Source organism: Muscardinus avellanarius (genome assembly GCF_963383645.1).
Source record: "Muscardinus avellanarius genome assembly, chromosome: 4".
In the NCBI taxonomy this organism is placed as follows: domain Eukaryota; kingdom Metazoa; phylum Chordata; class Mammalia; order Rodentia; family Gliridae; genus Muscardinus; species Muscardinus avellanarius.
This window is the reverse complement of record NC_137789.1, coordinates 66,060,901-66,082,386: the sequence shown is the minus strand read 5'-3', so window position 1 is coordinate 66,082,386 and position 21,486 is coordinate 66,060,901. Positions and strand designations below refer to the sequence as shown.

Genomic DNA, 21,486 nt, shown 5'->3' with positions numbered 1-21,486 from the left:
TGGGTTCCATCCCTAGTACTGTGCAAAAAAAAAAAAAAAAAAAAAAAAAAATTTATTTACAAAACCTTAGAAATCAATGAAACTTGCTTCTCTAAGAGATCAATTAAAAATTTAATCTGTAGCCAGGCTAAGATAAAAAAGAATATATAAATTATGAGTATCATAAATGAAATACCACCACTAGAGATCTCATGGATTCTAAAATGATAATAAAATACTATTATGAGCAATTCTATGCTCACAAATTAGGGAGACTAGATGAAATGGACCAATTCCTTGAAAGAGACAGTCTTTCAAAACTCACACAAGGAGACATTTATAATTTGAGTAGACGTAGAAACCAGTTGAGTTCACTGGTGAATTCTGTCAAATGGTTAATGAGCAAATTACTTGAATTTTCTTTAGTCTGTCCCAAAAAACAGAAGCAAAGGGAAAATTTTCTCAGTCAGTGAGGCCAGATTTATCCTAATAGCAAAACCATACAAAGACATTGCAGGATATAAAAACTGCAGACAAGTATCTCTTTCAAATATCGATGCAAAGATCTTCAACCAAATATTAGCAATCTGAATGCAAGATACATATGTATTCTGCCTATATAAATAGTTATTATATAAATAATTATGCATTGCAAAGGATTACATGACATGACCAAGTGGGATTTATCTAGGTATGCAAGGCTGCTGGTTCAGCATTTGAAAATTCAACACATCAATAGTCTAAAGAAGAAAAATCATGATCATATCAGCCAATATGAAAAAAGCATTTGACAAAAATAAGTAGCCCATCATGCTAAAACTCTGAGAAAATAGGAAGAGATGGGCACTTTCTCAAGCTGATATAGGACATCTAAAAAAAAAAAAAAAAACAACTATAGGTTGTTTTCTCTAAGATCAGGAGGAAGGCAAGGATGTCCTTTCTGCTACTCAACTTTCAGCACTGTACTGGAAGGTCTGCCTATTGCAATAAGAGAAGGTAAAGGAAAGATATACAGATTGGAAAAATATAAAACTGTCCTTGTTCACAGATGATAACTGTCCCTGTCTCTGGAGAAAACATTAAAAAATTGCCCCCCCCCCGCCATGAAAAACTTCTTGGAGCTAATAAGTAATTATAGAAAGGATGCAGAATACAAAAGATAGACAAAAGTATATTGGCTTCTTATATACCATTACATTGACATCAAGAAACAAGAGAGAGAGGGAGAGAGGGAAGTAGGGAAGAAGGAAGAAATAAGTATACACTTGAAAAAATGATGAAAGAAATAAAGGAAGATTTAAATAATGGAAAGATATAGCATATACATGGATAGGAAGATTCAATGTTGTCTATACATGTCAGTGGGTCCCAACTTGATCTATGAATTTAACTTAATTTCAGTTCCAGTTCCAGTTACTTGGTAATATTGTCAAACTGATTCGAAAGTGTAGATGGAGAGGCAAAGACCCGAAATAGCATAATTTTGGAGAACAAAGTCACAAGACTGACATTTTCTGACTTCAAAACTTATTAGTAAGCTATAGGTATCAAAACAGTCTAATGTTGAGGGAAGAATAAATTGATCCATGAAATAAAAGGAGAGGCCAGAATAGAAACATGTCAATATAGTCAACCGATCCTTGGCCAAGAAGATGTAAATGTAAAATGCAAAAATATAAAGGGTCTAGATAGTAACATAGGAGAAAATGACGTTGGGTTTAGCACTGAGTTTCTAGGCATGATGCATAAATATAAAACTTTACAAGCTAAATTTTAGTAAAATTCAAAGTTTCTCTGGGAAAAACACGGCTAAGAAAAAGAACAATAAGCCATAGACTGGTAAAAAAAAAAATTCTCAAATCACATGCCTGACCAAAATACACAAATGATTTTTAAAACTCAACAATAAGGTGCTGGGCGTGGTGAGGCATGCTTGTAATCCCCGTGCTTGGGAGGCAGAGACAGGAGGACACTGTTTCCAAATAAAAATATAAAATAGGTCTGGGAGTGTAGCCGGGAGGTAGAAGAGTTTCTAGGAACCGCAGTACCACAAACAAACAAACAAACAAAAAAAAACACTCAACAGTAAGAAGGCAAATAACCTGATTAAAAATCAGGAAACTATCTGAACAGACATTTCACCAAAGAGTATACTGATGACAAAGTAACACGTGAAAAGATGCTCCACACCATGTGGACTCCAGAACTTCAAATTAAAACAAGATAACGCGCCGGGTGTGGTGGCCCACGCTTGTAATCCCCGCGCTTGGGAGGGGAGACAGGAGGATCGCGCAGGTTCGAAGCCAGCCGTGCGCGCTGGCTTAGGAGACCCTGTTTCCAAATAAAAATGTAAAAATAGGTCTGGGAGTGTAGCCCGGAGGTAGAAGGGCTTCCAGGAACCCCAGTACCACCAAAAATAAATAAATAAATAATAATAATAATAATAATAATAATAATAAATAAAATAAAATAAAACAAGATAACGCTACACATGAGAATGCAAAATGGTGCAATCATTTTGAAATGTAGTTTGGAAATTTCTTCTGAAGCTTAACACAGCTATATAATATAGTATAGAATCTCTTGTAGGTATTTACCCAAGACTTAAAAACGTATACATTAAAACCTACACCCGCATGCTTGTAGCAGCTCTGTTCATAAATGCCCCAAACTGGAAGCAACCAAGATGTCTTATTGGAGGTAGGGAAAGACAGGCACTGCTAGTTGGAGAGTGGGTTTGAGTATTTATTTATTTATTTACTTATTTATTTATTTTTGAGATAGTTTATGCTCAACTGCCCAGGATGGCCACTAACTCCTAGACTCAAGTGATCCCCCTGCCTCAGCCTTTCAAGTAGATGGAACTACAGACATACCACCACATTCAGCGACATGAAATTTCTTAATGCAATAAATACATTAAAAATCTTAGCCAGGTGTGGCGGCACATCCTTGTAATCCCAGCACTGGGGAGGCCAAGACAGGAGGATTGTGGATTATGGACAGCCTCAACTATTTAGTGAGGCTCTCTGCAACTTAGTGAGATAGTTAAAAAAAAAAAAAAGAATAAAAACTAGGGCTAGTGGTGTAGCTTGGAGGTAAAATGCTCCTGGATTCCATCCCCAGTACTGAACAAGAATTTTTTTTGCTCAGTGAACAAATAATACCTTATTATATTTCTCAAAGTAGATGGGTTCTTATGTATCTCCAGATCATGTAAATTTTGTTTAAGATTGTCAATATATGGCTAAAACTAACTTACTCACTTACTCTTTCTTTTTCTATTTAGATTAGACCTAGAGGCATTCTACCTACAAGTTGCACCCCTAACCCTTTTTATATTTTATTTTAAAACAGAGTCTCACTAAGTTGCTGAGGCTGGCCTTAAACCTATGTTCCTCCTGTCTCAGCCTCCCAAGTACTGGGATTACAGGTATGCACACCCACCACACTCAGTTAATAAACTCTTTTTTAAAAATGAATGCAAAGGCATTGGTTTTAGTTTTTAAAATAAACTAAAAATTTTCAGTTAAGCTCTCATATTTGTTATGAATTTTAATGTAATAAATTTGTCTACACAACAAAGAAAATAATTTTCTAGTTAATTATAAACACATTAAAATAAATTAAATATTTTTGAACTTAAGATTCATAAATATGTACATGCTAACAAGTGATACTGCATACTTCATGGACTTAAAAGATTCCTATGTTTCAAATAGCTTTTACAAGGCGCATTACAAGGTAGGTGTGGCGGTGCATGCCTGTAATCCTGGTACTTGGGAAGCTGATAGGAGGATATCAGGTTCAAGACCTGCCTCAGCAACTTAGCAAGACCTTGTTTCAACATAAAAAATAAAAAGGCTTGGCAGTGTATCCAGAAGGTAGAACACCTCTGGATTCAATCCCTAGTTCAAAAAAACAAAAACAAAATCACACACAAGAAAAAACAAACAAAAAAAAACAAACAAAAAAATGGATTCCTACATTGAGTTTCCCTTGCAAAAACCTTACAAGGGCCAGGCATGGTGGCTCACGCTTATAATCGCAACATTCAAGAGGCTGAGACTGGAGGACTGCGGTTTGCTGACAGCCTCAGATACTTAGCGAGGCCCTTTGCAACTCAGTGAGACCCTGTTTCAAAAATGAAAAGACTAAAAAGTAGGACTTGGGGGGGGGGTAGCTTGGAGGTACAATGCCCCTAGGTTTCATTCCTAGTACTGAAAAAAAAAAAACTCACAAAACTTACAAGGTTGTCTTTATATGTTCATTATGAGAGGACAATTATATCAAAAATGTCAGAACAGATAGAATGAAGGAGGCGAGTTGGTACATGTGTAGCTGTAGATTCCTTTTACTGAATAAAATCATGAAAAATACCCCCGCAAAATCCTGGTCATATGTAAGATCAGATAATGACTAGAACCTAACTTTCCAGTATTATAAAATAATGGATTTAAATTCAATAGAAAATATTAAAATGAAAAGAAGAAACACCTAAAAGCAGTTCAATAAAAACAGAAATTGATTATTTTAAAGACTTTTATTTCACTCAAAATAGAAACTATTAGGTTATAGTTAATAAACCATTTTATCTAATTCTGGACTTTAATGATTTTACTTTTTAATTAATAGTAAGCCATAAATGCAAATATATCTAGTAAGAAAGACAAATTAATGCTCCCAAATTTATCCTGAATCTAGAGTCTCATCACAAATGTAAACAAAATCAAGACCATGTCTTCTCTGACCTTTTAAAGTAATTATTTTTTTTCCAATGTGGGAACTCAATGAATTTTCTACTTCTGCTTGTATAACATAATAAAAGCTCATCCATACATATACAGGTTAGTTATAACCATGAGTATAAAAAAATCTGAAAAAAACTTTTTCCCCCAGTTCACTTCTATTCTGTAGCCATAAGATCATAAAACAGAAGTACCTAAATCACTAAACACCTCTTCAAATAAAAGCTAAATACACTTAGGACAATGCAAATTTTCCAAGACAAACCCTCATGATCTAAACAAATGGCAAAGCTCTTTAAGTATTCAATTTAACCTACATGATTAAGTCTTCACCAGTTTATCTATACTGTACCCTTCACAATTTTATTTTGGAATTTCATAAATCAAATAAAATTATTCTGTTATCTCCTTTTCTCAGTCTTTATTCCACAGATCCTGTTTTTTTTTTTTTTTTGCTTTTTCACTAAACTTTTATTGGCAGATTGTAATTACACATCATAGTAAGTTTCAGAGTGATAGAAACATATATGCACATATCACTTGCTGTGTTTTCCTGGATATCACCCTGCTCCTGCCTTTCCCTGCACATGTCATTGAGGTAGGCATTAATAGTTTTGTATATGAGCATAGCATTATTTAAAATGTCTCCTTCATCAAGACTCCTTCTCCATGCCACTTCCCCCAACCTACACCACCAGCCTGGGCTCCACTAGGATTTCTCCTTTTTTAAAAAAAATTTTATTGGTGCATTATATTCATACATAATACTTGGGTAAAAAACCTGTGTGTACATACATGTACACATCCCCCATTTATCCGCTACCCACTTCCCACCCTAACCCTCCCCATCCCTCCTTCCCTTGCTTGGCTTAGTGGTTGACTTCGATATGTTTAACACAGACCCTATTTTTTAAATTCTCATTTACATAATTTTCTTCATTTCAAAACTCCTTTAAGTATTCAAGATAGTGTGTCTGGCAAAAACAGTCAGTATGAAAACATGACAAGATCTTCCTAAAATTGGGACAAGTCATAATCTTTCCTCATGCTACTTATATGAAATTTATGGAAGTAGAGAAGAAAACTCTATAAAACTTCTACAATAGGCCCTATATGCTCTATAATAAATTTTATCTTTAGTGTGATTGTATAGATATAAAAGTTAATTAAAACACAGAAAGGAACATGCATACTTGATTCTATGAACACTGTATTTATAGGACAAGTTTAAAAATGATGCAATATCCTCCTTTAAAATAAAGCAATGCGTGTATTTTTTTTTAAAAAAAAAAGAAAATGTAGAACACAGAAAAGTTAAAGGGTACAGGATATTTGTTAATACTTATAAAATAATCTTATAGTCGAAATTTAAACTAGCATCATCTATAAGATAAAACACTTTTTTCCATGGGTTAGGATGACCAGCTAGAATTAACCCTCTGAATTTATGTCATAGAGGTAAAGTGTTTTGATGTGTGACTATTTTAATTTGGTTTAGAAAAAACCTCTGACTTTTTAAGGATAATAACTTATCTCATTATCTATAAAAGAATGACTGCATATTTACAATTTGAAGACAAAAAGGTGAGAAAATATAAGAAATCTAGGTGGTGATCAATTTAGAAAATTAAGGATCCAGTAAGAAGAGTTCAAAAAGAAAAAGCCAATTGAAGGGCAGTATCAAAGATATTAGGTAAGAAAACGCCCTGGGACAGAAAAGATCTCAACTGAAAGGTCTCATCAAAGGATACACAGAACTATGAACACTGCTTATATTCCCACATGGTTATATACTTCACAGTGCCCTCCAAGTGAGCAGGAAAGGGGCTCACTGGGTTCTATGATCAACCCTTTGGTGCTAACTGATTTTCTGAACCATCAGCAATATATTGCTTTGATAGAAAACATTAAATACTTAATCATAATATATTAAGTTCTAAGGAATATCTTGTACTTAATATGTGATATCAATAAATTTTTATAATTGTTTACAATTATAACTGTAGCTAAATATTTCAAGTTATAAGTAAAAAAAACTAGACAGAAAGTTTAGTGCACATTTATAAATAAGCAGTCTCTAATGTGCTTCTGAAGCTTATGTGCTCTGTATTACAATTTTCAAATAAATAACAAATGCAAATAAAGTTAATTCCACAATCACAGTGCTTAAATTTATGTTCTACCTTTGCCAAAACTATTGAAGTCACTGAAATACCTGACTGTGGGTGCTATGAGCATGTATGCCTCCACCATCTTGTACCCCATCATGATGTATGACTACAATGCACCAATTAAAATTTAAAAAATAAAATGTAAAAAAAAGAAATGCATTTGAGCCACCAGAAATATAGCTGGAAGTACTAATAAAGTGTACAAAAATGTACATAATTACCTGCTGTGGGATCAGTAACTGCTTGACTCGTGATGCCAGATGGTGGTTCCTGAAGCTGGTACGTGGCATTGGTGGATGGCGTCGTTGGGCTGGTGTTGCTACTTGTCATATAATGTGCTGGATATGGTGAGCTGTTGTAATACTGTGCATACTGACCCTGGCCAAAGCTGGGATAAGAGGGATAGTCCTACCAAATGAACCACACAAGGACAATCTGTCAAAACACTGCTGATTTTCTTATATTTCAAAGTATATGTACAAATATGTTGGTGTTCCTGTGTCTTTTTGGAAATCTCATCAGCAAGTGTACATTTACTGAAGGGCTTGAATTTGCTAACAGGCTTTACGTAAGATTATATACATTCTTCATATAGCTTCTAGTCTTATGAAGACAGCACTAGTAGAATTATACCAGTCTGAACACCAAACAACTCACCAAAATAGATTGCTAGAGATTTTTTTAAAAGGAAAAAAAATATTAAGAAGCTTAAGAAAGCTCCTACTTATAGTTTAATGTAAACAGATCCTTCTTTACATGATAAAATTATGTTAGATTTAAAAATATTTTAGAAGTTAAATTGACTTTTTAGATTACCTGCTGTGAACTGTTAAATCCAGAAGAATTTGTGAGTGAGTTGTTTGCTGTATATAATCCTGATGATGTTGTAAAGCTGCTACCTGAAACAAAATGAAAAGAAATGTAGCTTACTAAGCTATGCAGACTAACGTGATTATAGGACAATATCATTTAGATAAGGTGCAATTGGAGGTTGGTTTATCTTCTATCCAATAATCCACTGCTCTGAATAAAATTTCACTTTCTTAAAATGGTTGCCCTTTTTACTTGACCATATGAAGAAAGATGAAAAAGTAAAGAAGTTTACATTTGGGCATACGTGAGTAACATAAACTAAAGAGAGATTTATGTTTTATGCAAACACATTAGACACTGAGTTTTCCATTTAAATTTATAAAATATACCAAGATTTTTTAGATCTTTACATTAAACATGCATAATGTAAAATTAAGAGGTCAGATTAGATGATCTTTATGGTTACTGCTAATTAAAAATTGTCATTCTACTTTCAAGAACTTAACATGTTTTCAGATGTCATTATTTATATCTTCATGATAGTGGCCCACTGAGAAAACTCTTTTATTTCACCAAAGAATGAATAAGAGCACTTGGAGACTTTGATGCAATGAAGATCAAAGAGGAATAAATCAATGTTTTGTCTATTATACATAATTTCAAGGTAGCATTCTATTTGTTGAATGTCTATATTGTTCAACAATAAACAGTAACCACTGTGCAAGACACAACCTAAGAGCAAATCTTAGTCCCACTCCTCCACATTATTTACCATGTTACTGTTAAGTTGTGCAACATAAAGATATTCTATTTTTGATGATCCTATTCCTAAAGACATTTGAAAACATAAGACCAGGGATATGCAATTGTGTAAAAAATGGTATTCATCTACAACAAAATGGACATTTAAATCCGCACCACCTTTCTGTTGAACTATTAGTTAATGATTGAGCAATTTTGTGTACCGTTTAGCCCAGCAACTTTACTACCAGGAATTTACCCCAAGAAAAAAGAAATTATGGATATATTCAAAGAGATAGCAAAGATGTTCTTCAGTGTTGGCTCCAACAACAAGAGTCCCCAGTAATTAATAGTCTTATTCAGTAAATAAAATACTATGAAGCTATGGATGATGTTTAATGACATAGAAAAATTGTTCAGCCGGGCATGGTGGCGCACGCTTGTAATCCCCGCGCTTGGGAGGCAGAGACAGGAAGATGGCGCAGGTTTGAAGCCAGCCACGCGTGCTGGCTTAGGAGACCCTGTTTCCAAATAAAAATGTAAAAATAGGTCTAGGAGTATAGCCTGGAGGTAGAAGGGCTTCCAGGAACCCCAGTACCACCAAAAAAAAAAAAAAAAAGAAAGAAAGAAAGAAAGAAAGAAAGAAAGAAAGAAAGAAAGAAGAAAGAAAGAAAGAAGGGAAAAAGAAAAAAGAAAAAAAAGAAAAATTGTTCATATTTTTCCATGAAACAAAAAACTAAAACAACAAAAAGTATTTTTGGTTATCTAATTTTAAAATAGGTTTGAAAAGCCTAAAAATTGTTAAAGAGCTCTAGAATCTCACGTATCACTGAAGGATCCAATCTATGGCCATGTCTTATTCATTAAGCCAAGGTACTTTTTATTTATTTATTATTTATTTTTTTATTTTTTGGTGGTACTGGGATTCCTAGAAGCCCTTCTACCTCCTGGCTACACTCCCAGACCTATTTTATATATTTTTTTATTTTGGAAACAGGGTCTCCTAAACCAGCACATGCGGCTGGCTTCGAACCTGTGCGATCCTCCTGTCTCCGCCTCCCAAGCGAGGGGATTACAGGCATGTGCCAACGCACGGCTGCCAAGGTACTTTTTAAAATTCTATACTTGGGCCGGGCGTGGTGGTGCATGCTTGTAATCCAGGCGCCTGGGAGGTGGAGACAGGAGGATCGCGCAGGTTTGAAGCCAGCCTCACTGGCTTAAGAGACCCTGTTTCCAAATTAAAAAAATATAAAATGGGTCTGGGAGTGTAGCCCGGAGGTAGAAGGGTTCCATCCCCAGTACCACAAAAAAAAAAAAAAAAAAAAAGAAAAAAAGAAAAAGAAATTCTATACTTGGAACCTTTGTTGCTTCTGTAATTAGAAATAAAAGCCATTTTATAAAAAAATTAAAAATTTACTGCAAATGAGTGGGATAGACAATAAATGTGTTGGCAGACCAAGGAAGAAGTCTTCAACCTTGTAATTCACAGACGGCTTCAGGTATAAAACATAGTAGTGCATAGATGCCAATTATTTACTTGCTACTGAACTTTTAAGTACTGGTTTAAGGGTCAGAAAGCAACAGATGAGCGTTTTGATTCATCACTTATGATCTATCTGGACTTTGGACAAGTGATCTAATCCCCCTAACACATAATCTCCTTATCTGCAAACAAATAGTTCTTAAACATTAAATGAGGTAATGTTTTAGAAATCACAAAGAACGCTCTCTCACACAAATATGAGGCATTCATTTTATTGTTTATTCCAATACCTGTTTCTGAAATTCTCCACTACGTTCATCTATCTTTTCCCTCTCCTTACTTTTCCAAATTAGATAAATATGACTCTCTTTGGATATCTAAAATTCTTTTTCTAATTATTTATTAAGTATGTATGAACTTTGAAAGTTTGATCCTTTTTATTAAGAAGGGAAAAGACTGGACATGTGGCTCACACTTGTAATCCCAGCATTTGGGAGGCAGAGACCGGAGGATCGCGGTTCGTGGACAGCCTCAGTTACTTAGCGAACCCCTTTGCAACTTAGTGAGACCCTGTCTCAAAAAATAAAAAGACTAAAAAATAGGGTTGGTTGGAAGGACAATGCCCCTGGGTTCCATCCCCTATACCACACAAAAAAGGAAAATATTTTCTAAGTTAGTTTCAAATTTAGTTCTCATACAGACTCCTATTTGAGATTTCTTCATTTGTATATTTCAGGAATATTCATCTTTGAAAGTTCCCAGAACACCTATGTTAGGCAAGAGAGGGTCTTCACATGACTGATACTCCACTGTGAACATCAGGGTCTCAGCAGACGGGACTCCCCTATGATTGTTCCTTTCCATGTATTAAAAATAGATTAAACATCAGGCTCACAGAGATGATTATATGGGAATGGCAGAATAGCTAAGACATATCTGGGACCTCACAGAACTTATCAAGATAACATTGATTTTATTTTGTTTTTCAAACATTGGACTTCATGGGCATATGATTTACTCATTAGGTATTTGTATAATGAGGAACAATTATTAATGACTATATAAAGCAAATTTATAAATAATGAGTGCTTAATAATATATAAATACATATACAAACATATATAAATAATATAAATAATGAGTCCTTGTGAAACAAAATTGGAATTTCTTTTGGATAAGTGTGTGCTTTTTAGACATTAGGTATTATATGTATTTGATAGGAAAAATTACTTTGGGTTATGACCTGTTACTTTTACTTAAACATTTTTAGGTTATGACTTGCTACTTTCATTTAAATAACACATTTCTGAGCAATAAATACTGACCTCAATAATCCCAATCCACCAAGAAAATGAATAAGATATAGAAAATATATTTTAAAAATGGATGTTTTGATTCCATAACTTATTCCCTGGAAGAAAGTAGAAAAGACCATGGAAGCTATATTGGCACATACAGGCCACTAGGGTCTGACCAAGTAAATCACAGTTCAGTACTCCAAATGGTACCCAAGTGACTTTCTAGACGTAATGCTACTTCTAAGCCTGTACATTAGCTGGAATTCAACATAAGTTATATTCATTTACTGCTGACTGCAGGCTGAGATTCCATTCCATTTAGTGTGTTGAAGCAGGAGCTTAATGGCACCCCGGTGGCCTCAGAGACTTAATGCAACTTCCAAAAGGATCTCACTTGTTTCAGGAAGAGGCATACCTACTAGAGGATCAGGCACAGGCAATATTAATTTTTCACCACCAGCATCAAGCCTGCAGGGCTGTTCCACCTGCCTTCACATCGGACTTAGGCAGACAAGACTGCTCATTTAGTCCCCCTGCCAGCCTTCGGTTTTGATCACAGACTCTTTTACTGGTTTCCAACCCATTCTCTAGCCCCTTTCAGTTCACTCTCTGCAAAAGGAGTAGACTCTTTCTCTAATGTGCATGACTGATCCTGTCACTCTCCCACTAAAAAAAAAGCAACCTTTAGTGGCTCCTTATTTGCCCTCAGGATAAAAGTCAAATGCCTCACCATGGCTTATTTATTAGGCCTTAGCCGGTCTGGTTCCTATTTATCTTTTGGACTTGTTTGGTTTCTTTCCAGCAACTCCGACCTCCGCTCCCCCTCCCAGATACACATTCCAGCCTAACACAGTGAACCGGCACGCATTGCTTCTAATGCTGCTCCGCAGCTCCTTCTTCCTGTCGAATCCTGTCTGACTCCTATCCAACTTTATAATTCAATGGGCTAGAAACTCTTCCTCAGGAAAAAAAAACAAAACAAAACAAAAAAAAAACCTCAATCCCTTCTCTCCTCTTTCCCCTAGATCTGGTTGTTCTCTGTGCTGTCTATCTTCCAGTCTATCTCTGGAAGTATAACTAGTATAACTTACTAGTCAGTATTTTCAGTTAACTACTGCTAAATAATGAGTAAACTAACAAGTACAAATTATACTTAAGCTTAATAGTCCTTCCCCTATATTTAAAATAGGCTAACACCAACAACAACAGCAAAAACTTTGGAGCTTACAAATAATTTGATATGACTACCCAGCTTATAAAACATTTTCAGAATATAAAATAGAATGACAAGGCCAGGCGTGGTGGCCTACACTTGTAATCCCAGCATTTGGGAGGCTGAGACAGGCAGATCGTGGTTCAAGGACAGCCTCAGCTACTTAGTGAGACCTTGTTTCAAAATAAGGAATAAAAAAATAGGACTGGGGGTATAGCTTGGAGGTAGAATGCCCTTGGGTTCCATCCCCAGTACCTAAAAAAAAACATATAAAAATAAAAATAGAATGACAATAAAACTAGATAACAATTGAGCACTTGCTACATGTTATATAAGTGTGCTCATCTTTTACATGTTTAATCTATACTCAACAAAACTTGATATTATAGGAAGTATTAATATTCCCATTTTGCAGATAAAAAACAGGGCTAGGATAAGAAAATATAACTTCCATGGGATGAAAGTAAACCTCAAAACATATGTCTTTTTTTTTTTTTTGAGGTACTGGGGATGGAACTCAGGGATATACCTCCAAGCTATATCCCCACCCAATTCTCTTGCCCCTTTTTATTTTGTATTGATTTTTGAAAAGTTTAGGAATTCACTAAAGTTTTCTTAGGGATCATTTTAGAAAATGAACATATTTATATGAAACATTTAAATACATATAAGAATTTATATATTCCTATAAGTATAATACTTATATTTATATACAAATATAAATAAAATGTTTATACTCATATAAAGAAAATATATATTCATATATAAATATAGTGAGATATTTATGAAGCAAAATATAAGTTACAGGGACAAATAATAAAACTTTTTGAGTACTTACACTGAGCTATGCCTAAATAAGTATTTTACCTGCCTATTATTACTCACCTATTCCTCATATTTACCTTGAAAGGTAGATCCAATCATAAGCATTTTGCATGACCTAACTGCCTTACGTCATGAGCAAGAGAAGGGATTCAGTCTCAGGCCCTCTGTCTTCAAGGTTAAAGCTCCTATTCGTCACCAAATACAGCCTCTCAGAGGAGCAAAAATTTTTTTCTTATAATTCTTTCTTTCTTTTTAATCAACATTATCAAAACATGGCTGATACCAGGCGTGGTGGCACATGCTTGTAATCCTAGCATTTGAGAGACTGAGACAGAAGGATCTGGGTTCACAGCCAGCCTCAGCTACTTAGTAAGGCCCTCTGCAACTCAATGAGACCTTGTTTCAAAATAAAGAATAAAAAATAGGGCTGGGGTGTAGCTCGGAGGCAGAATGCCCCTGGGTTCTGTCTCAGTGCTGCAAAAACAAGAAAGAAACAAACAAACAAAACACATGGCTGACAAGGGCCTCCACATCAGCAGAAAGTGCCACTGAGAAGTACCTATCTCCCCCATACCGGAACCCTGGTCTTGCGAAGGCAGAAAAGCTAGGGGTATGACCTGGAAATCCATGTGCTTACCAAACATCTACAGTGGCTGAGTTTTACTACCACTATACTTTAGCACCAATTTCAGTAGATGTTTTAGCAAGTGCTTTGAAAACAGGCAACCAGTATAAGCTTTCATTTTACACTAAGCAAGGAATCATACTTTCTAAGCTTTTAAAGAAGCAGCCTCTCAGAGCAGATCTGTGTGAGGCATTCAAGGTTCCTGAGCTGAGCTAAAGATCACATGGAGAGGTCGGGCGTGGTGGCGCATGCTTGTCATCCCCGCACTTGGGAGGCGGAGACAGGAGGATCGCGCAGGTTCGAAGCCAGCCGCGCGCGCTGGCTTAGGAGACCCTGTTTCCAAATAAAAATGTAAAAATAGGTCTGGGAGTGTAGCCCAGAGGTAGAAGGGCTTCCAGGAACCCCAGTACCACACACACACACACACACACACACACACACACACACACAAAGATCATATGGAGAAAAGTTCCCACTGTGAGAGCAGATCCAGTGCAGACTTCAGAGTCGGCAATACCAGATAAGTTTCACTGGAGTTTAAGTTTAGAAGATCAAAAGCAAAGGCAAACTAGCAGTGACCACACTTCTAAGAGGGCTTCAGTGCAGAGGCTGCTAATCCCACCTCCCACTCTATGCAGCCAGCAAGAAACGCACACTGCTGTACAAGGCTGTTGTAAACCAGGTTTGAACCTGAATGCTACAGGGGAGAAAGAAAAAGACACAATCAGGAAAAACAGAACTTTTTTCCACTGGGAGGAACACCCTGTGAATATCTGCTGGACTTACCAAGTTTTCACTTAAAACTTTAGGTCTAAGATTCAGATTCATGTTTGGAATTCCTTTCTCAAAATAACAGGGGAGCATTATTCTTCCTAGATAAAATTGGCTTTACATGAAAAAAAAATCACCTCCAGATAAATAAAATGCAGCATGAATATACTATGATAAAATGTTTTTCATTTTTATGTCACATGAAATCACAAACATTGCCCGATAGTTGAAATTTCCACTTAGAAGCCATTAGCTCTCAATCAAGAAGTCTGGCAGTGACTGGCTCAAGTGATACTCCAGTAATTCTTAGTAGAATCTGAAATTTTGGTGGAGTCCAAAATTAAGGCATGCTCCAAATGGGAGATGTTTGGGTACCTTCTTATCTGCTGGTTGAAAGTTAATTCTAGACTAGGGATGTGGCTCAATGGTAGAGCACTTGTGAGGGCCTGGGTTCAATCCCCAGTACACCGCCCTCCACTCATACACATCCACACACAGAAAAATATCATGTACTTAAATAATTTACTATTATGAACAATCATAGCCATGTTTGGTTTTATAGAAAGTATAAAGGAGAAATACTTTTTTCTAAAACAGAACATTAAAACAAATCTTTCTTTTTAGAACTTCTCTGAGAGACATCACTTTCCCTTCTACTGGCTTTTTGTTAAAGTTGAATGGGCAGGTTTATATCTCTGACCACACACACACACACACACAAAAAAAAAAAAAAAATTCAGGTTAGTTCCATCACCTGCATCTACTGGCACTCGATAGGGACAACACCTACGCTAGAAGCTGTTGTAGACCAAAACCCATGGGGGTCATGAATCTGTCCCTCGAGGAAAGCTTAAAACCCCATGGAGTCATGAACTTAAAACAAAGAACCATCATTTTGTATCGTCTCCTCAGGCCCCTCAGGCTCCTTCATAGAATTGCTGGGCAAAGGGCATGAAGCCGTGTGGTTAGACTGGGAAGGGAAACACACCTCACACACACAAAAAATGGCAAGTGCATTCCTGGCACAGGGCAAGGACAAACTTCCCACAGATCAGAGAGAGAAAGGTTTGTGCAGACGCGGGGAGGGAGCCAAGAATGGGTGATGGAAGTTTCATGATCATTTGTTTAAGAAAACACAAACAGCTCAGGAAAAGAAGTGAAATTCTTTAACAGAAAAAAAAAAAACCCAATAGTTTTAATATTAAGCACATAAATATTAGCCTACCGGGACACAAGAAATATTATGATATTAATTCTCCTTTAAAGATGAAGAGACAATGCAAGATGAATATTTAAGCTGAGCCTGGTGAGGAAGGCTGGGGCTTGGGGTGGAGAGCTTGAGATAGGGGTGCGGGGGAGAGAAATATGCTCACCCAGCTGTTCCCTAGGGCTCCCCATACCCGCTCCACTACCTTAGCTTAGCATACAGTCATTGTTCTCCTAAAACCTCACCAGAATCTTGTTCCTCTCACTCAGTGCTTCTCTCCAACAGCTCCCACTTTCCCATCCTTCAAGGTCTAGCTTGAGTCTTATCTTTTTGGTAAGTCTTCCTTGATTATTCCTGTTTGTACTGATTATAGTTCCTGAGAAACCCAGCTCACTGATAAGTGATATCAAGTAATTTACTTCTTAATTAGACCAATCCTAAAAAAGTTCTCTTTAGTCTTATTCTCATCCTGACCCTAAGTCTTTATATTCACTTGTTTTATTTATCCTGAATGCATAAACCAGAGATGGGTAAGTCATCTCTGACTTAGGGCTTTGAAGGGCTTCAAAACTGAAGATCCTTCAAAGTAGGATCAAGTAGGAGACAGAACTCTCCCTTTAGAATTTCAATCCTGTATGGTAAGTCACTGAAGGGCTCAGTGAGATTACAACTGCCCTAAAGAATCAGATGTAGGGACAGGAGGAGGCCTTTTCACAGTTTTTTGTTGTTATTGTTATTATTATTATTATTATTTTGGTGATGGCAGTCAGTTTGGAAGGGTGACTTTAAGGCCCACAAAAGAAATCAAGAGTCAAATTCCTTATTTGTTCAGCAGTAAAAGAGAAAGAGAGTAGGGAAAGAAAAATATTCAAATAATTGAGCTTATTTCTTAGATATTATCTAAAACACATAATTTGGTGGTTTCTTTTAAACTAGATTGTATACAAAATGTTCTCCTTAAAAATAAGATTTTGGCTGGGCATGGTGGTGCATGCTTATAATCTCCGTGCTTGGGAGGCAGAGACAGGAGGATTGCGCAAATTCGAAGCCAGTATAAAATAGGTCTGGGAGTGTAGCCCGAGGTACAAGTGCTTCCAGGAACCCCAGTACCACCAATCAATCAATCAATCAATCACTCAATCAATAAAAGATTTTATCATTATATACTATATATATACTAAATTATCATTTTATTATACATTATTTATGTACTCTACTCATTTACATAATTAAACTAATATAAATAAATAAACTTGGATTATAATCAGAATTTTAGATTTAAATAATCTGAAAGAAATTAAATGCAAGACCTACAAGCACATATGGAGGAATTAAAATATTTCTGAATGTCTAGGAAAAAAGTACAGGAGAACTTTCAATAACAAAATTTAAGTATTATAGATTTTGAACAGCTCACAAAATCTCACTGATTTTAGCTTCAAGTACTATTGAAGCCCAGAGATGGTACATGGACTTCAAACCACATACCACATGAGCATCCTAACTGAACATTATCCTTGTTAGTCATCTATCTGTATCCTAATAGGACATGGACCTTATGGTGCAGATACAGGCTTCCTAAGAGGCTCTTTACTCTGTTAGCTCAGATACTGATGACTGATGACATGTCACAAGTAAATTAATGAAAATAACAGTCCTTCTTGCATATGAAAAACTTCACATTCGTAAAGTAATAACATCCTACACTTTGGAATCCATTTTGAGATGATTTCAGTATATGGTGAGAGATGAGGGTATAGCTTCATTGTTTTGTGTGTGGATAGCCAATTTCCCCAGCATCACTTGTTGAAGACTGTCCATTCTCCAATATGGATTGTCACCTTTGCTGAAAACGAGTTGGCTATAGACATGAAGAAAATTTCTAGGATCACTATTCTTCTGTTCCACTGGTCCACAGGTCTGTTTTTACGCCAGTGTCATGCTGTTCTGCTTTACTATAGCTTTGCACTATGTTTTGAACTCAGGTAGTATGCTGTCTCCAGATTCATTCTTTCTGCTTAAAATTGCCTTGGCTCGCCGGGCGTGGTGGCGCACGCTTGTAATCCCCATGCTTGGGAGGCGGAGACAGGAGGATAGCGCAATTTCGAAGCCAGCCGCGCTGGCGTAAGAGACCCTGTTTTAAAAATATAAAATAGGCAGAGACTTCCGGGAAGATGGCGACCGAGAAAAGCGGGGCTTAAGAGTCCCGCTAACAACCAATCTCCATTACCACAAAAAGAGCGCCTTTCATAGCCAGAAAACACCATCACCAGAAAAACAAAAAAAACCACCAGGCTCCAGAGAGAAAGCAGACTGAGAACAGAGCTCAGGGCCACAGAGGAGACACACGCGCCCGAGGACGCGGCAGCAGCGCCATACTGCCGGCGGCAGCAGCGAACTCAGCGGACGGCTACAGCAAGCCGAGGTGAGCCGATGCGGAACAGCCAGGCGGGATCTTTCGGCGCAGACAGCATTTAAAGCTCCCAGTGGCTGAGCTCAGCACACGCTGCAGGGATTCAAAGTGGAAATCAAAACCAGAGAAGAAAAAATACGCCAGCCTCATGGCCGAGGGCGTGGCAGAGGCGCCATATTGCCACCAGCGGCGGAAGCAGCAGTGAATTCACCGAGTCCAGTACAGCTACATCTACGTACTCAAGAACAGTGAGTCAAATTGCGGGCCACAGAGGAGAAATCCCAGTATTGTGCCTCCTGGGACTTGACCCAGTGAGGGAGTGGTGGTGGCAGAGATATCACACCATAGGAGAACGTGCAACCTGGCACCCCCCATAGTTTAAAGCAGCCTCTATCGACTCCCTGGGTCGGAGACTCTGTGATACAACCCAGTAAAGGAGTAGTAGGGTCTGAGATAATATAGACTCGAGATCCAGAGCACCTTAAGTGAAGCCATAGTGACCCAAGGGAAGAACCCAGAGAAGGCACAAACCTCCGAAATCATGGGAAAGAGGAATAACACTGAAGTAATGAATGTGCACAACCCCACAACATCAGAACCTGATAAAACAGAAAATCAGAGATTTCTAGAAGATCAAATCAGGAAAATAACTGTAGAAATAATAGAGGTGCTTCGAAAAGAACTCAGAGAGAGCCAAAAAGAGATAAAGGATGCAATTAATGAAGTAAAGGCCTCAATTCAAAGCACAAACAACCGATTAGAACACATGGAGAACAGAATCTCGCTCTTAGAAGATGAGCAATCCAAAAATGAATGCATAGTTTCTAATCTAGAAAAAAATATCCAACAACAGGAATCTGACATTGAAGAAATATGGGCCCATCTTAAGAGAGCTAACCTAAGAATAATTGGAATAGAGGAGGGAAAAGAAAGTGATACCAAAGGGATCAACAATCTCTTCAAGGAAGTAATAGCAGAAAATTTTCCAAATATAGAGCAAGAGGTTGATACACAGATCCAGGAAACTTATAGAACTCCCTTTAGACAGGATCCGAGAAGAGGATCCCCACGCCATATAATTGTCAAAATGACCAATGTGGAAGCCAAGCAGAGAATCTCAAAGGCAACAAAAACAAAGGGCCAAGTGACATTCAGAGGCAAACCAATTAGAATCACTCCAGACTTCCCAAACCAAATCATGAGAGCCAGAAGGGCTTGGAGTAACATATTCCAAACTCTGAAAGAAAACAACTTCCAGCCAAAAATTTCCTATCCAGCAAAACTTTCTATCAAATTAGATGGAGAAATAAGAAGCTTCCATGACAAACAGAAACTGAAGGAATTTATGTCTTCAAAACCAGCGCTAGAGAAAATACTCAAAGAGATTAACTACAAAGAAGAAATAGGTAACACTCACCAGAACCAGAGAAACAAGATTTTCCATCCAACAGACAACTAAGATTGGTTATCTGTGGAGATTCATTATTTTTGTTAGTCTTTACCTATCTCTAAGTTGTATTGTTTGCCTTTATTGTTGTTAATTTTTAGGATTTCTAGTTGGAATATTAATATACCTTCAGATATAGCATTTGGAAATATTTTATCCAATTCTATTAGTAACTTTTAACTCTGTTTACATTGTCTTTGGATATACAATATTTTTTTTTCATTTTTTAGGGAGTTTGTATATTCTTCTGTTGCCTGTGCCATTGAAATCATATCCAAGAAATCACTGCCAATTTCAATGTTGTGAGGTTTTATGACCCAGATTTTCTTCTAAAAGTTTATAGTCTTAAGATTTATATTTAGGTCTTTTATCTATTTTGAGTTAATACTTGTATGTGGGATTAGGTAAGGGTCCAATTTTATTCTTTTCCATGTAATTATTATTTTTCAACAATATTTAGTTAAAAGATTATTATTTCCATCACCAAATCTTCGTGGAAACCTTGTCAAAAATAACTTGACAATATAGGGAAGAAGTTAGCTCTAGGCTTGTATTTAACTCCAATGGTCTATATATCTGCCTTTAGAACAGTACTACACTGTTTCAATTATTGTAGCTTTATATGGTTTGAAATCAGAAAATATACATCTTCTAGCTTTGTTTTTGCTTCGAGATTGTTTTGGGTATCTAGAGTCCATATTCCATATCAGGATAGATTTTTTTCTGAAAAATAAATATATGATAGTTTCACCTAAAAAAAAGAAAAAAATATTCTCTGGTAAGAAAGAAAGCAAAAAGAAATATTGAAATGTTATCTTTAAGTCATCAAAAGCTTGGTATCAGACAAATGAAACTGTTATGTGAGATTATCATTTTTAATTTTGGATAAATTGCTATAATACTAGATGTCAACCACTAAGCCAAGCATGGGAGGGAGGGATGGGGAGAGAATGTGGTGGGGATCGGGTGGGGGCTGACTGGGCGATGTGTGCATGTATGTCTACAAAAGTTTGTATCCCACTATGATGTATGAATACAGTGCACCAATAAAAAAATAAAATAAAATACAAAAAAATAAATAAAAAAAATAAAAAAAAAATATAAATATAAAATAGGTCTGGGGGTGTAGCCCAGAGGTAGAAGGGCTTCCAGGAACCCCAGCACCACCAAAAAAAAAAAAAAAAAAAATTGCCTTGGCTTATGTGCTGTGCTTTTAGAGTACATTTGCATTTGGTATTTACACATCAGTTGTCTCAGATTATGTCCAGTATCACCACTGAGATAACTGAGTCAAGATCCTTATCTTCATCTAAGAAGTGCAGAGGATGAGGGTTTCCTTGCACACAGCCCCTTGGTTAGAAAGTGACCATTATCTCCATGTCTAGGATACTGTTTTCTAATCTACCAGGTAAAATCGACCTTCTAGATATCTGAATCACTTGATATTGAAATGTAATTAGAGATCATAAGAATTGGGATTAAGTTCTGGTTACACAAAAAGTCACAGACACAACAAGAATAGAGACGCTGACACCTAAGAAATTTAATAAATGAATTTGGAATCAAACTATTTCATTTCTTAAAAAAAAGTAAAAGAAAAACCCCTCATGTTCCTCTGTTTTTAGTCTTGTGAACTTAAAAAAAATTCCATAAGGTGACCTAGGGATGGTGTATCACAAGATTTGCTTTCTTGTCGCTGTTTCAGGGGTTCTTACAGAGGAAAGGTGGCAGATTTGTCAACCATGACAAACA

The 21,486-nt window shown here is 36.5% G+C and overlaps 1 protein-coding gene across 9 annotated transcripts in view; it reads right to left on the bottom strand.

Annotated features, from left to right (window-relative positions):
• Positions 1–21,486, bottom strand: part of EYA1 (EYA transcriptional coactivator and phosphatase 1) — a gene marked incomplete at both ends in the record, with an annotated part of 350,889 nt that overhangs the window by 90,317 nt on the left and 239,086 nt on the right. For all 9 annotated transcript variants that reach the window (XM_080694448.1, XM_080694452.1, XM_080694453.1 and 6 more), the window contains 2 exons: positions 7,120–7,306; positions 7,715–7,793. In XM_080694448.1, the coding sequence (XP_080550574.1) occupies positions 7,120–7,306; positions 7,715–7,793 (266 nt within the window). The remainder of the gene's footprint in view (positions 1–7,119; positions 7,307–7,714; positions 7,794–21,486) is intronic.